The sequence below is a fragment of the Mesoplodon densirostris genome, chromosome 9 (genome assembly GCF_025265405.1).
Source record: "Mesoplodon densirostris isolate mMesDen1 chromosome 9, mMesDen1 primary haplotype, whole genome shotgun sequence".
Lineage (NCBI taxonomy): Eukaryota > Metazoa > Chordata > Mammalia > Artiodactyla > Ziphiidae > Mesoplodon > Mesoplodon densirostris.
The window spans coordinates 86,609,515-86,625,706 of record NC_082669.1 but is presented as its reverse complement, the minus strand read 5'-3'; the positions used below and the strand labels follow the sequence as shown (position 1 = coordinate 86,625,706).

The 16,192-nt window shown below is 41.4% G+C and overlaps 1 protein-coding gene across 1 annotated transcript; it reads right to left on the bottom strand.

The window, feature by feature from the left end:
- Positions 1–1,399: 1,399 nt before the first annotated feature.
- LMOD2 (leiomodin 2) lies at positions 1,400–12,548 on the bottom strand. The gene is made up of 3 exons (XM_060108438.1): positions 12,272–12,548; positions 2,210–3,555; positions 1,400–1,688 (listed from the first exon to the last, which is right to left on the bottom strand). Exons 1-3 carry the CDS (start codon positions 12,546–12,548, stop codon positions 1,662–1,664), a joined length of 1,650 nt encoding a protein of 549 aa, XP_059964421.1. The 3' UTR covers positions 1,400–1,661.
- Between the last annotated feature and the right edge of the window lie 3,644 nt (positions 12,549–16,192).

Sequence of the window (16,192 nt, the reverse complement as noted above, 5' to 3'; positions counted from 1 at the left end):
CTAAGAACAGGGAGCCTTCGTGGGGTGGGGCGTTTGAGCCCCGATGCAAGCAGAGACGGGCAGCGATGCAGAAGGAGCACAGGCTTCTGAAACACCCAGGCTCCCAGGCAACCCCAGCCCCCCTGAGCCTGGGCTTCCTCATGGACTAACTGGAGAGAGCACCCTTTTTTTTTTTTTTTTTTTCTCCTCACTGTTGTGGCCTCTCCCGTTGCAGAGCACAGGCTCCGGACGCGCAGGCTCAGCGGCCATGGCTCACCTGCCCAGCCGCTCCGCGGCATGTGGGATCTTCCCGGACCGGGGCACAAACCCACGTCCCCTGCATCGGCAGGCGGACTCTCAACCACTGCGCCACCAGGGAAGCCCCAAGGGAGAGCACCTTTTAATGTTGCTGTGAAAAGTACACAACTTAGTTCTGAAAATGTCAGTCACTCCCTACACGAAGTCAGGAAACAGTTATTAAACGGGTGGCCCAGGGAGCTCGCCAGGACCACTGTCATACTCTGTAGGACACAAAGGAAACATTGCTAATCATGATAATACAAAGGACTTTAGAGGAGATTTATAGCTTTCATAAATCGGAGAGGAGCCCTAGGGTGGAATGCAGGGAATCTCTGATAGTCTTTCTCTTATCTGAATTCAGATCTTTCTTGAGTGAGAGGGAGGTGGGGCGATTGCAAATACATGTACCCTTGTCCTGGATGTGTGTTGTGGACTCTGACATCACCACTATGTATTCAGAGCACCAAAAGGCTGAGACCCATTAAACTAAAGCTCATCCAGGGAGAGTTTAAAGGAGACTTGAACAGTGCATCTTTAGCATCAGCCTCAAGATAGCTCAGAATTCAGAGCGGGGTGGGGTGGTGGTGCCTATCTTCCAGACATTTCCTTAGCACTTACTCCCTCTCTACCAAGAGATTTCTAACTTTCAACTGTTTGTTTGTTTTTTTCTTCCAGAAATAGTTGGTTTTAATTATAAATGATTGAATGACTTCTGGGTACCTATCAGCCTTATGGAAATATGGGAGTGTCAGCTGCCATCCTGGGTCCAACATCCATGCATCTAAGATAATAATGGTCACTTTGGGGTCTTTTCCCAAGCTTTTATCTCACTACCAAAAAGACTTTTAAGAAGGTTCTTGATTCCAGACCTTTAGAGAGAGCTCTGATCAGATTTTCTTAGACATGAGAAAACGCAGGCAAATGCTAAGGACCCAAACCTTTTGGGGGGGCTGAGAATGTAATATTTTTAATATTTAGCAAGGTTACATACACACCTGACAGATGTGAATATCAATTTACAAAAAAAATAGTTTGTTTAAAAAAAGCCCGAAAAACTTCAATCCAAATTTATTGGGATTACAAAAATAACAGCCCATTTCATTAACTCATGACAGCTCAGAATTACCAACACAGCCAGAGCATGTTTAAATAAACTGCTTCTTGCCAATACAAATCTCATGACATAAAAAAGAAGTTTATTTTCATATTTACAGAAGAAACATGCTGATAGTTTCTTCAAATTCTCTTTGGAATTAATGGGTGAGGCTACTTTTAAAGTCAGAGAACATTTCAAATTGAAGAAGGTATTTTAGAAACATCTCACAATGCATTTTATCTAATACCACTGAATAAATCTGCATCGTCTTCTAAAGATCGGGGTTTTATCGCAGAGCTTCTGGAACTTCCACCTACAAAGATAGGGGATTTTCTTTCAATCAAAACAGTACAAATGATAAAGTGAAAAAAATATCTGTAGAGTATGTCTTTAGCAGTATTCTCCAGGAAGAACTCAGATATAGATTATTGCTGGGTGGTACTCAAATTGTATATGATAAAGTAGGTTTTAAATCACTTGCAACTCTGTGGTAAAATTTTTGACAAGTGATGAATCTGTTCTGGAATGTAGATGAGAACGCCCTTGATTTTCTTATTAAGGAAATTGGGACTTTTTTAGATTGAAGTATCTTAAGATGAGCCTGGCCCTTAAAAGACTGAGATGCCAAGAAGGTGGACCAGGCACATCTCTCAAATGGAAATGTGCTATCTGGTGACCTGCTTCTGATGCTCCAAATTTGGTAGCCTGCTCTGGCATCCTAAAACATTTAAAATATTGATTAAGTATTTGAGAGGCGACTTTGGGACCCTTGTGCGGTGGAGGCCGGCTCCTTTACTAGGTCTGCGCCCCAGGGTCTGCCCTCGGGTTACTTACGCGCCTTAGCTGTCTCATGCTGCTGCCCCGAATAGCTTCCATGAGATTCTCATGTGCTGATCTCTGTGGGGTAGAAGGTCGGGAAGTGTCTTCCATTTTCTTCTCCTGCACTGACCTCAGGGAATTTCTAATTTCCTTTAGGCTACTGTTGGGCTGTTTCTTAGCCTTTTTCCCTTTTTTCTTTTTCTGTCCATTTTGTAAGGCCCGCTGGGCACTCTCCTGCTGTTTGATGACTTCTGCGATGTTCCGCGTGATGAGCTTCTCTGGGGGCGGAGGGGGCGGTGGCGGCGGAGGAGGGGGCGGCGGCAGCTTTTGCGGAGGAAGAGGGGGCGGGGACGGCGGCGGCGGCGGAGGAGGAGGGGGCGGGGCCACCGGCGACGGAGGCCGGCTCCTCACGCTTTGGACTTTCCTGGGGAGTTTGGGGGATGAGCGGGGTGAGTGCCTGGGGGATGCGTGAGGTGAAGAGCCGGGCGTCCCTCTTCGCCAGACTTTGGTCCTAAGGTTGGCTCCCCCATCGTACCCCTCCTGCTGCTTTTGCTCCTGTAACCGCTTCTGCCGCTGTTTATCCATGTTTCTGGTCAAGAGGCTAGTCATGCTCATTCTTGGTCCTGGGAGCTCGAAATGGTATCCCAGCCTCAGCAGCGTGGTGTTCTCCTTCAGCAGCTTGACGATCTCCATCTCCACCTGGCTGCCCATGATGTGCCTTTGGTTGTGGAAGCGCAGCTCGGTGAGCACGCTGTTGTGCTGCAGAGCCCTCATGATGGCCAGGATGCCCTTGCCCGTGACGAAGTTGGACTCGATGTTGACGCTGGTGATGTGGCGGTTGACTCGCAGCATTTCCGCAATGGCGGTGGCCACGCTGTCGTCGGCGCGCGTGTTGGCCAGACTGAAGGTCTTCACCACCGTGTTGGCCTTGAGGGCCTCCGCGAAGCGGGTGAGGGTCTGCGACGTGATGTTCTCGATATTGTTCAGATTGACTTCCGTGGTGTCAGGGTCATTGTTTTTCATCTTTTCCAGAGCATCCTCGATCACCGTAGGGTTTCCACAGGGGTGGATGGCAGCCGGGGACTCTGTGTTCCTTCCGCTGTGGCCGTTGGTCAGATGTATGTTTTCAATTTGGCTTTTAAACGTCTCTGGCCTCGAGTTGTCAGAATTGACACTACCGTAATGTACGGATCCATTCATCCCTTTCTCGTTTTCAATTATTTTTTCCTCTCCTTCGCGGTCCTCTTCCTCCTCGTCCTCGTCCTCGTCCTCGTCCTCCTCTTCCGTATACACCTCTTCAGAGACCTCACTGTTACTTTCAGTAAAGATAAGCTCTTCCTCACTCTCCTCTTTGTCTTCTTCTGCAACCTAAAGAGCATGGTATCATCATTAAGTCTGTCATTTCTAAGCACATTTTTAAAATTTACGAAAGTAACACATGGTTTTGCAATACATACATGGATCAAATCATCGTGTGGTCTATCTAAAACTCATGCAATGTGATATGTCAATTAAGTTTTTCAATAAATTTTTTAAAAAGTAACACACAGCAAATAATACGGAAGTATATAAGACAAAAAAGTTCATCTCCACCTTCTGATCTCTCTAGTTTGGGTGACCAAGGTTAATATTTCCTTGCATAGCCCAACAGCTCTTTCTACAAACGTTTCTTTTGTTTTCTGCAAAATAAAGATCCAGAATTCAGTTTATGGAATAAAAGTTTGCTATCATTTTACCAGTTTGAACAGATATGTCAGAACTTCTGCTCTGGAAAGCCCTTGATAAAATCTTTATTCTCTTGACTACCTCTTCTGAACTACTTGACTCCTAGTCTATTACAGTTTAGCAAATTCAACTATCCCTTAGGGAATCACCCCTCAGTCCTTCCTTATTTCTCCATCCCAAACTTACGAGTGACAACGAAAATATACAACAGGTTCATGGGTTCCCTTTCTTAATGTTCAAAAATTCTTCCCCCAATTTGCCTCCTATAGCCTATGTGACAGGAGCCCAGAGCACTCTGCCCTGTCCTGTCTCGGTGTAGACAGAGGCGGGGCATGTCCCTGTAGGGTAGAGCCTGGCACAGGGTCTCAGAGACCCCACAGCACCTGAGGCTGTCTCTGTCCTTTCTCTGGGGAAAGAAGCCAAGGGGGCAGGGCTGCTGTTCAGGGCAGCAGCAGGTCAAAACCCAGCTCTCTGCAGAAACTCAATCAGGTCACCCTTTTCAGCAAATCAGCTTGAAATCTCACGTTATCACAGGGTTAAATGAGACAGGACTGCAGGAGACACGAGATGGGAAAGATAATCGCCCTTGGCACCAGCTAGATTCCAACCGTAATGTGGAACAGCAGAGAACAGTAGAAACTCTTGAAGCAAGCCCCTGCCTCAGCCTGATGGTCTTTTTTTTTTTTTTTTTTTTTTATTTTACAAATTTAATCAGTTATACATATACATATGTTCCCATATCCCCTCCCTTTTGCGTCTCCCTCCCACCCTCCCTATCCCACCCCTCCAGGCGGTCACAAAGAACCGAGCTGATCTCCCTGTGCTATGCGGCTGCTTCCCACTAGCTATCTACCTTACGTTTGGTAGTGTATATATGTCCATGCCGCTCTTTCACTTTGTCACAGCTTACCCTTCCCCCTCCCCATATCCTCAAGTCCATGCTCTAGTAGGTCTGTGTCTTTATTCCTGTCTTACCCCTATGTTCTTGATGACATTTTTTTCTTAAATTCCATATATATGTGTCAGCATACAGTATTTGTCTTTCTCTTTCTGACTTACTTCACTCTGTATGACAGACTCTAGGTCCATCCACCTCATTACAAATAGCTCAATTTCATTTCTTTTTATGGCTGAGTAATATTCCATTGTATATATGTGCCACATCTTCTTTATCCATTCATCCGATGATGGACACTTAGGTTGTTTCCATCTCCGGGCTATTGTAAATAGGGCTGCTATGAACATTTTGGTACATGTCTCTTTTTGAATTATGGTTTTCTCAGGGTATATGCCCAGTAGTGGGATTGCTGGGTCATATGGTAGTTCTATTTGTAGTTTTTTAAGGAACCTCCATACCGTTCTCCATAGTGGCTGTACCAATTCACATTCCCACCAGCAGTGCAAGAGTGTTCCCTTTTTTCCACACCCTCTCCAGCATTTATTGTTTCTAGATTTTTTGATGATGGCCATTCTGACTGGTGTGAGATGATATCTCATTGTAGTTTTGATTTGCATTTCTCTAATAAGTAAAGATGTTGAGCATCCTTTCATGTGTTTGTTGGCTGTCTGTATATCTTTTGTGGAGAAATGTCTATTTAGGTCTTCTGCCCATTTTTGGATTGGGTTGTTTGTTTTTTTGCTATTGAGCTGCATGAGCTGCTTATAAATTTTGGAGATTAATCCTTTGTCAGTTGCTTCATTTGCAAATATTTTCTCCCATTCTGAGGGTTGTCTTTTGGTCTTGTTTATGGTTTCCTTTGCTGTGCAAAAGCTTTGAAGTTTCATTAGGTCCCATGTGTTTATTTTTGTCTTTATTTCCATTTCTCTAGGAGATGGGTCAAAAAGGATCTTGCTGTGATTTATGTCATAGAGTGTTCTGCCTATGTTTTCCTCTAGGAGTTTGATAGTGTCTGGCCTTACATTTAGGTCTTTAATCCATTTTGAGCTAATTTTTGTGTATGGTGTTAGGGAGTGATCTAATCTCATACTTTTACATGTCCCTGTCCAGTTTTCCCAGCACCACTTATTGAAGAGACTGTCCTTTCTCCACTGTACATTCCTGCCTCCTTTATCAAAGATAAGGTGACCATATGTGCGTGGGTTTATCTCTGGGCTTTCTATCCTGTTCCATTGATCTATCTTTCTGTTTTTGTGCCAGTACCATACTGTCTTGATTACTGTAGCTTTGTAGTATAGTCTGAAGTCAGGGAGCCTGATTCCTCCAGCTCCGTTTTTCGTTCTCAAGATTGCTTTGGCTATTCGGGGTCTTTTGTGTTTCCATACAAATTGTGAAATTTTTTGTTCTAGTTCTGTGAAAAATGCCATTGGTAGTTTGATAGGGATTGCATTGAATCTGTAGATTGCTTTGGGTAGTAGAGTCATTTTCACAATGTTGATTCTTCCAATCCAAGAACATGGTACATCTCTCCATCTATTTGTATCATCTTTAATTTCTTTCATCAGTGTCTTATAATTTTCTGCATACAGGTCTTTTGTCTCCTTAGGTAGGTTTATTCCTAGATATTTTATTCTTTTTGTTGCAATGGTAAATGGGAGTGTTTCCTTGATTTCACTTTCAGATTTTTCATCATTAGTATATAGGAATGCCAGAGATTTCTGTGCATTAATTTTGTATCCTGCAACTTTACCAAATTCATTGATTAGCTCTAGTAGTTTTCTGGTAGCATCTTTAGGATTCTCTATGTATAGTATCATGTCATCTGCAAACAGTGACAGCTTTACTTCTTCTTTTCCCATTTGGATTCCTTTTATTTCCTTTTCTTCTCTGATTGCTGTGGCTAAAACTTCCAAAACTATGTTGAATAAGAGTGGTGAGAGTGGGCAACCTTGTCTTGTTCCTGATCTTAGTGGAAATGGTTTCAGTTTTTCACCATTGAGGACGATGCTGGCTGTGGGTTTGTCATATATGGCCTTTATTATGTTGAGGAAAGTTCCCTCTATGCCTACTTTCTGCAGGGTTTTTATCATAAATGGGTGTTGAATTTTGTCAAAAGCTTTCTCTGCATCTATTGAGATGATCATATGGTTTTTCTCCTTCAGTTTGTTAATATGGTGTATCACATTGATTGATTTGCGTATATTGAAGAATCCTTGCATTCCTGGAATAAACCCCACTTGATCATGGTGTATGATCCTTTTAATGTGCTGTTGGATTCTGTTTGCTAGTATTTTGTTGAGGATTTTTGCATCTATGTTCATCAGTGATATTGGCCTGTAGTTTTCTTTCTTTGTGACATCCTTGTCTGGTTTTGGTATCAAGGTGATGGTGGCCTCGTAGAATGAGTTTGGGAGTGTTCCTCCCTCTGCTATATTTTGGAAGAGTTTGAGAAGGATAGGTGTTAGCTCTTCTCTAAATGCTTGATAGAATTCGCCTGTGAAGCCATCTGGTCCTGGGCTTTTGTTTGTTGGAAGATTTTTAATCACAGTTTCAATTTCAGTGCTTGTGATTGGTCTGTTCATATTTTCTATTTCTTCCTGATTCAGTCTTGGCAGGTTGTGCATTTCTAAGAATTTGTCCATTTCTTCCAGGTTGTCCTTTTTATTGGCATAGAGTTGCTTATAGTAATCTCTCATGATCTTTTGTATTTCTGCAGTGTCAGTTGTTACTTCTCCTTTTTCATTTCTAATTCTATTGATTTGAGTCTTCTCCCTTTTTTTCTTGATGAGTCTGGCTAATGGTTTATCAATTTTGTTTATCTTCTCAAAGAACCAGCTTTTAGTTTTATTGATCTTTGCTATCATTTCCTTCATTTCTTTTTCATTTATTTCTGATCTGATTTTTATGATTTCTTTCCTTCTGCTAACTTTGGGATGTTTTTGTTCTTTCTCTAATTGCTTTAGGTGCAAGGTTAGGTTGTTTATTCGAGATATTTCCTGTTTCTTAAGGTGGGATTGTATTGCCATAAACTTCCCTCTTAGAACTGCTTTTGCTGCATCCCATAGGTTTTGGGTCGTCGTGTCTCCATTGTCATTTGTTTCTAGGTATTTTTTAATTTCCTCTTTGATTTCTTCAGTGATCACTTCGTTATTAAGTAGTGTATTGTTTAGCCTCCATGTGTTTGTATGTTTTACAGCTCTTTTCCTGTAATTGATATCTAGTCTCACAGCATTGTGGTCGGAAAAGATACTTGATACAATTTCAATTTTCTTAAATTTACCAAGGCTTGATTTGTGACCCAAGATATGATCTATCCTGGAGAATGTTCCATGAGCACTTGAGAAAAATGTGTATTCTGTTGTTTTTGGATGGAATGTCCTATAAATATCAATTAAGTCCATCTTGTTTAGCTTGATGGTCTTAAATTAGTTACCAGGTATCAATTCTGAGAGACTTTCAGGCACACACAATTTCATTCCATCTTTGTCTTTCCTGTTTACAAGACTCTTTGTACTGAGAAGCTCAGGTGACCCCATCTTTCTTTTTCTGCTACCTTTTCTGATAAAATAAAAATCTCGAACTTGCTGACAGAGTCCGATTTTCTCTAATGCTATCTTTTTAGTCCGTTATTTTCTCTAAAGTCCTGAGATGCTTTCCTGTCCCCGAAACCTTGATTCTTCCCTCCATACTGGAAATGTTTTTGACCCCAGGCCGAGGCATATGGAATGAGCTTTGGAAAACACTGTGCTGGTCTCCAGGTTTGCTTGCCCAGTTGCTATCACAGAATAGCCTCCAGTTATCCACTTGCTTGGAGTGGCAGGCACCACGTGATGGCCTGGGGAAGGGGTCAGCCGCTCCTCGGTTGCCTCCTCCAGTCTTAATTTTTTACTCACTTATTCAGGAGGAGGAGGGAGAGTGATACAGTGTGTGTGTGTGTGTGTGTGTGTGTGTGTGTGTGTGTGTGTTGTAAGTATATGTTTTTAGCTGTTTCAGTATTTGGAAGAAAGGGACCTGTCACAAAATTCAAGGTATACTGCCTGTCATACCACCATTAAATTGTACCCTCTAGTTTTTAAAAGAACTTCAGGCTTTATCTGCAAGAGATGTTTTCCCCTTAAATGTATCTGGAGAGGTCATATGCAAAACTGTTATCCAGCAATGAGCTGTTCTGTAACATCTAAATGACATTTCCTCCAGAAATGTCTTTGACACCTCTTCAAATTATCCTTGTGATGTGTTCCCACAGTGTTGTACTTCCTCCAGTAAAGTACCCATTTAATGATTTGTCATTTTTCTCAAAAGACTGTTTGTGGGGTGAGGACAAGGATCACGTCTGTTTTGTTCCCCTTGCACAGTGCTCAGCACGTAGTAGGGACTCAATAAAATTTGTTAACGGAATGGCTCTAAATTGACATTGGTTTTAACAGCCACTGAGAGTCGGGACAAAGCCTAGAAGAAAAGTACTGATGGGGCTGGGGTCGGGGGAAGGTGACCGACTGTCCTGATTTGCCCAGGACTGAAAGGTATCCCAGGAAGCAAGAGTTTTTAGTTCTAAAATCTAGATAGTCCCAGACAATCTGAGATGGTTAGTCACCCTAGGTGGGGGACATCTAAGAGAAGAACAGCAGAAGGGAGAAAGGTGTCTAGAGAGGGAGGAAGGAGGATATAAAAACAATCATTGCTTACTTTCAAAATTATTCTGGCATTTGTACTAACTGCACTGTTCCAGATCACCTATCTGCCACTGCTCTGTAGTTAACCCAGATCCTTGCAGGAATAGGGGTGGGAAGATGGAGGGGGGCGGGCATGAGGTGCTGGGGGGCGATGTTGGTACCCTTAGGGCATAAATTAGGCAAAAAGAAAAGGGTGTCTAACCATTTCTCCTCATTACCTCCCTGGCACCATTACATGAAAAAGGAGGCTTGGTTCTGTTCTGGTTCTGGTTCTCTGCCTAAAGAGCGGGTTGATCTTAGACAAATCACTAAACCTCTGTGGAGGGGAGTCTCAAAGAAACTGCAGTAGAGTTGAGTGGTTCTCAAACCAGTGTGTGTCATAACCACCCAGAGGGCTTGTGAGGCCACACACTGCTGGGCCCCACTCCCAGAGTTGCTCATTCAGCAGGTCTGGGGGAGCCCTAGAATTAGTAGTTCTAAGAAGATCCCAGGTGATGCTGATATACCCACATTCTGAGAATCACAGTCTTTGTGCCAACAGAACTTGGTTTGAATTTCAGCTGGAAGCTGTTTATCTCAAATGAGTCTCTTAACCTCTCCTAGTCTCAGTTCTCATGTCCAGAAGATAAAAATTCAGTGAAATAAAATGAATGTACTCATGGGCACCTATGCCTGAAGCCCGGCAGACACTCAAGCTAGGGGAGCTACATCTTTGGGTCGGCAAGGCCCCTTGGAGCTGTTTAATGCAGGATAAGTTTGTGTGAGTCCAGCTGGGCAGAGGCTGTCATTCCCTAGGGGCTGAACATGATTTTCATAAGCATTTACAGAGCCAGGAGGAGCCTGATCATCATCTCCTTCTCATGGTCCGTGCTGGGCTGCTCTTCACTTACGCCGCCGTCCCCCTCCCCCTCCTACCCACCAGTCAGCTGCTTTGAGCTTTTTCCTGGAGTGGAAATGGATTGACACCCTCCACTGGCAGGCTTCTGCTCAGCACTCCTTGTGACTCCAGAGACAACTAGCCAGCAGGGGAAAGGGTAGCGGGAGAAAAGTTAACTAGCTGAGAAAGGAATCAAAGTTCATCAACATAAAGCCCCTCTAATTGAGCTGATAAGCTATTGGCAGGGATCAGGGATCAACAAAACCTTTGGCAGGAGCCAGTGGGTTTCATCAACAGCTGACAACAGGCTTTGCCCTTTGTTTTCCACTGATCTCAAGACATTATGCCATTAAAATGCCTTTGCTGGGCTATTTCTCCAATGGTTATCTGTCCTGGATATTATGAGGCAATTTTAATCTTTTTATTAAGGAAAATCTTTAAGAACTGTTAGGAAAATGTCCTACTTATATTGGATCAGATTTTGGACACACATTTCCACAACAGAAAAAAAAAAAAAAAAAAGACCTCTGAAAATCATGGTTGTGGAGGAACCGACCAACCCCAATCCTGGCCCATGATGTGTATCCTTCCTTCTCACCACCACCTCACTCCTTCAGCCCCTCAATGCAGGCGGCCACCGTGGCCTTGGCAGCTCCTGGCCTGATCCCAGTGGCCCTTCCTGCGATGATTGACATGGACAAGGCTCACACATATCTTGCTAAAAATGTGGCCAACACACCCTATCATCAAGATCATCTAACAGCGCCTAGATTAGTACCATGGAAGTCTCACCATTGGCTTTGGGCCATTTTGATTTGAGATGATGCCAGTGGAGCACAGAGGTATTAAACTCTCGCTCCTGACCGGTGTTCTTCCACAAATTCAGGACTTTGTTATTTGGACATTCTTATTGTCATGACTATAATATTTTCCCAGAGCCTAATCTTTTGAACTTCCTTCTGTGAATGATTCATTTGGCAAATTCAAAGTAACTGTTTACAGGTCAGAGAACAAGAGCTTAATAGGTCTGACCTCTAATATAAGCACATTTCCTGGCCTTAGAATCACCATTATAAAATAGAACAGAATCTTAGAGATCATCTATGCAGGCATGCTTAACTTGGGTCCTTAGGTGGGTTTCAGGCTGTGTGTCATCATTTTGAAATTCTATGTAAAATTTGTGTATGTTTACACAAGCACACGTTCATTTTCTTAAGAAGGTCCATAAGTTATCCAAATCTCAAAAGGGTGTTTGATTCACAAAGGAAACACTGGATCCAATGTCCTCCATCAACAGATGGGAAAGAGAACCCTGCAGAAGCCACTATCTGTTTAAGATCTTACAAGTTAGGCACAGAGCAGGGAGTAGAAATAAGGTCCCCTGACTCTCAGCCCCATATACTTCTCACCACCCCACACTTCCTGCTGTTGGAAAAAAAGAATTATTTTTACTGTAGTCACCATCACACTCCAAGCAACCAGAGTACACACTTTTGTCTTTATAGAAGAAAATAAATTTAGTTAACCACTATATATACACACACACACATATCTATACACATATATAAATACATCTACATTTCTATTATGCCGCATCCCCAGCTTATAACTCAAATTAGACTTACGTTTGGCAAAATATTTAAACCCATGCTTTGCTTGTGAATTATTTTCTTTGTGAAGATCCCATCCTTGTCAATCATAGGACCCCAACTAAGAATTTTACATATAATCCATTGGGTGGCCATAAAAGTTAGATGACTATTTCAGCCTGAGAAGATTTTCAATAGCAGCTACAAGTGGGTTATAAGAAAAGGAAAGTGAGGAGGGCTGAAAAGTTAGAAAAAACAGCTTCCTGGGTTCGGGGTAGGGCCATGGGAGCAGCTAAAGAAAAATAATCCAAGAGCCTACCTTTCCACACTCCCCCAGCCTCTCCTTCTCCAAGAGTTTCTGGGACTCCTTTTCCCAGTAGGCCATCAGTGCTTCTCTGCTGAATGTCCCCGTGGGCGTTTTCTCGGTCAGGCTCTTTTGCCTCATCCCCACCGGAAGGCTGTGATCTGGTTCAATATCTTCCAGCTCCCTCTCTAGCTCCTTCAGCTCCTCGGCTGACAGGGAAGCCAGGAGTTCATCCTCATCGATGGATTCGTATTTGCTAAGTTCTCTCCTGTAGCCGAAGGTAGACATGGTCCCTGCTCTGTCAGACCCACAAGGAGCTCGGAGCACGAGGCATTCAAGGCAGCCAGCAGCAGGCAGGGGAAACAAGTGGGTAGGCTGGTTAGCAACTGGTGCTGGGAGTGCCTGCGATAGCCTTTTAAGAGTGGTGGTACAGGCTGTGACAATGCAGAGAGGGATGAAGACATGGGCTGTTTTAAGCATCAGACGTCAGCTAGACATTTGAACACAAAGAATGTCACATCGGTGGTGGATGGAGGTCTCGGAACCAGTGGGGATTATTCACATACTGGCCAGGGACGTATTTAGCTGAGCCTGATAGCTCATGAGGACAGGAGTGCTTCAGATAGGGAGTAGCCCAGTTCTTGCTTTGTATTCAAACAACAAGGGGGTAAAATTTATTTTGAAAATGACTCGCCACCACCACGGTCATGAAAAGATGCTTTCCTTATCATCTCCCAGGATGAGAAATGACTGCACATCCCTCTAGAGTAGTTATTCTGGTTCTCCTAAAAACATATTGTGGGTGGCATTGATGGGAACAGAAGGCTATAATAATATAGCACTTTCCTATTTACCTTACATTTTGCAGTTTGCCAAGCACTTGAATGTAATTTTCCTAACCATAGGTCCTGTGAGATGACTTCTCCTTTACAGATTTTGGCAACTGAGGCTTGAGAAATTAAGTGAAAAAGTCCAACAGCTAGAAGGGGAGAAGTCGCTCTCTCCTCTGCACAAAATGGCTTCCTTCTCCTCACCCCTGAATATTAGTAAACAACTAGATTTGCAACTAAAACTCCAAAAAGACAAATAATTATACTGGGTGTGAGTTATTAAGAACTGACCCCGTGCCAGCCTAGTGCTAAGCATTTTATACATTTTGTCTAATTTAATCCCACAGTCCTGGAAGGTGTACAGTATTACACATATTTTACTAGAACAGATTCAGAGAGGTTAAGTAACTAGCCCATGACCACAGAGCTAAGAAGTGGTGGAGTTAGAATTTGCAACTAGATTTGCATCTGGGTTGAAAACTGAAGAGATGCTAATTTGAAATTATATATGTGCCCATACTCTTATGAATGTGATGAAATATATACATAGTTTACAGGGCTTCATAAATATATCATTTCAGCATAGAGAGATATAAACATCTATTAAAATGTATATGCATAGAAATATACATTTATCAGCACAAGTATAATATATGTTATTTTGTTTATGCATTCAGCAGTCGGTGAATATTTGGGTTGTTTCCAGGTTTGGGTAGTTATAAATAATGTTGCTATGAACACTTAATGTGAAAGTCTCTGTGTAGCCATGTGTTTTCATTTCTCTTGGGCAGGTATGCAGTAGTGGAGCTGCTGAGTTATACGGTAAATTTACGTTTAACTTTTCATGAAACTAATTATTTTCCAAAACGGCTACACCAATTTACTTTCCCACCAGCAATGATGAGAGTTCCAGTTTCTCCACATTCTAATTTGTCATTGCTCTTCTTTCTGATTATAGATATTTTAGTGCCTGTGAAATGGTATTTCATTATAGTTTTAAATTTCGTTCCTCAAATAACTAATGATACTGAGCAGCATTTCATGTGTTTATTGGCTGTCTTATATCTACTTTGGTAAAATATTCATTCAAATCTTATGCTCAGTTTTAAATTGGGTTATCTTCTTATTACTGAGTTATAAGAGTTCTTTGTATATTCTGTACTTTATCAGAAATATGATTTGCAGATTTTGTCTCCCGTTCTGTGAATTGTCTGTTGGTGTCTTTCGAAAAGTGAATGTTTTTAATTTTGATGAAGTCTAGTTTCTCAGTTTCTTCTTCTATTGCTTGAGCTTTTGGTATTATAACTAGGGAATCTTTTCCTAACACAAGGTCTGAGAGACTTACTCTTATGTTTTCTTCTAAGTTTTATAGTTTTTGATTTTTATATTTAAGTCTATTACTCATTTTGACTTAATATTTGCATATGTGTAAGGTGATGGTCTAAATTCATCTTTGTGTATACAGATGTCCAATTGTCTTCATTTTTTTTTTTTTTTGAGGACTATGCCTTCTCCTATTGAATTGCACTGGTGTCTTTGTGGAAAATTAATTGGCCACAAATGTAGGGGTTTATTTCTGGTCAGTCAGTTATGTTCTATAGATCTGTAAGTCTATTTTCTTATGACAATACCACCTAGGCATAATTACTATAGCTTTGTAGTATGTATTGAAACCAGGAAGTGTAAGTCCTCCAACTTTTTTTTTTTTTGCAAGAATGTTTTGGCTAACTATTTATGACCTTAACTCATTGTGGTAGTCTGCCTCCCAAAATAACTATGACTCTTCAATCATACTAGTGAGAGAGATGATGATGATATTAGAAATGATGAGTTCATTGTTTTTTTGTGTGGCTTCTAGCATATACTTTTGTGTAGCCTTAGTGGTAACACAGCTTTTTAATGTGAAAATGGGTTTGATTTTTGGAAATGACATCAAATTATTATATCCAAATCTGGTGAATAAGATGAGTTATTCGGCTGAATAATGACATTTTAGGTTAAAAAATGATGATTACAACTATGTAAAAACCTATGTGTTTTTTGAAAAAAAAAGATGAAAAAATACATTAAAATAATAGTACAGGTTCATTTCTTCAACAATTTTGTATTAGGCACATATGCTATGTTGACCAGTATACAAATTTAGAGATATGCAATTATGTACAAAAAAATGAAATTGTGTTTTATTCTTTCTCTCGTTTGTAACTTTTCTGTAATATTTTAGTATTATTTTTATTCGACAACTTATTGAACATACACTGTGTGTCAGATTCTAATTTAAGACTTGGAGTTAGAGCACTGAAGAAAACCAGCAAAGTCCCTTCCTTCATGGAGTTTATAGTCTTGTTGGGGGAGACAGACAATATGTAAATAAACAAGTAAATACAGAACATATCAGACAGAAGCTCAATGGAGAGAAATAAATCAGGGTAAATGGGAAGGAAGAAGATTGTGAGTGTAATATTTCATGTAGGAAAGATCTCTGTTTTAATACGGTGACATTTGAGCACAGACCTGGGGAAGTGAGGGCTTGATGCAGATTATAATACACAACTAACGTGACTATAAAATAATGACTCAGATATTCTTGGAATCACAGATTCTCAGCTTTTTAAGGGACTTTGAAACACATCAACCCCCTATCACTTCTACAAATTGTCATCTAGTGTTTGCTTGAACACTTTCAGTGAACATTGTACATTACCAAAAATTCACTCCATTGTAGGATGGCTCAAATCATTAGAAAATTCTTTTTTCTATTGTGTCGAAACTGATCTCTTGAAAAATCACTACACATATATTTTAGTTTTCTCATTGGAACAACCCAGAATAAATATGGTCTCATGTGAGTTTCTTCTTCCAAATCTTGGGTGGCCCATGAATGACTCTGAAAATAGCTCTGGAAGAGGAGACATTAAAGTGTTCTGCTCTGTGGCAGCATCACTGAAAAAAATTATGGCCTCTCGAGACACTACCTTAAGAACAATGGTCATTCAGATATTCTAATATATATGTTACAAATCACTCTGATTACGATAATAATCACAACTCCTGGATGAGCTTAGTTCACTGGCTCCCTCTACGTTTTCTCCAGAAACTTTA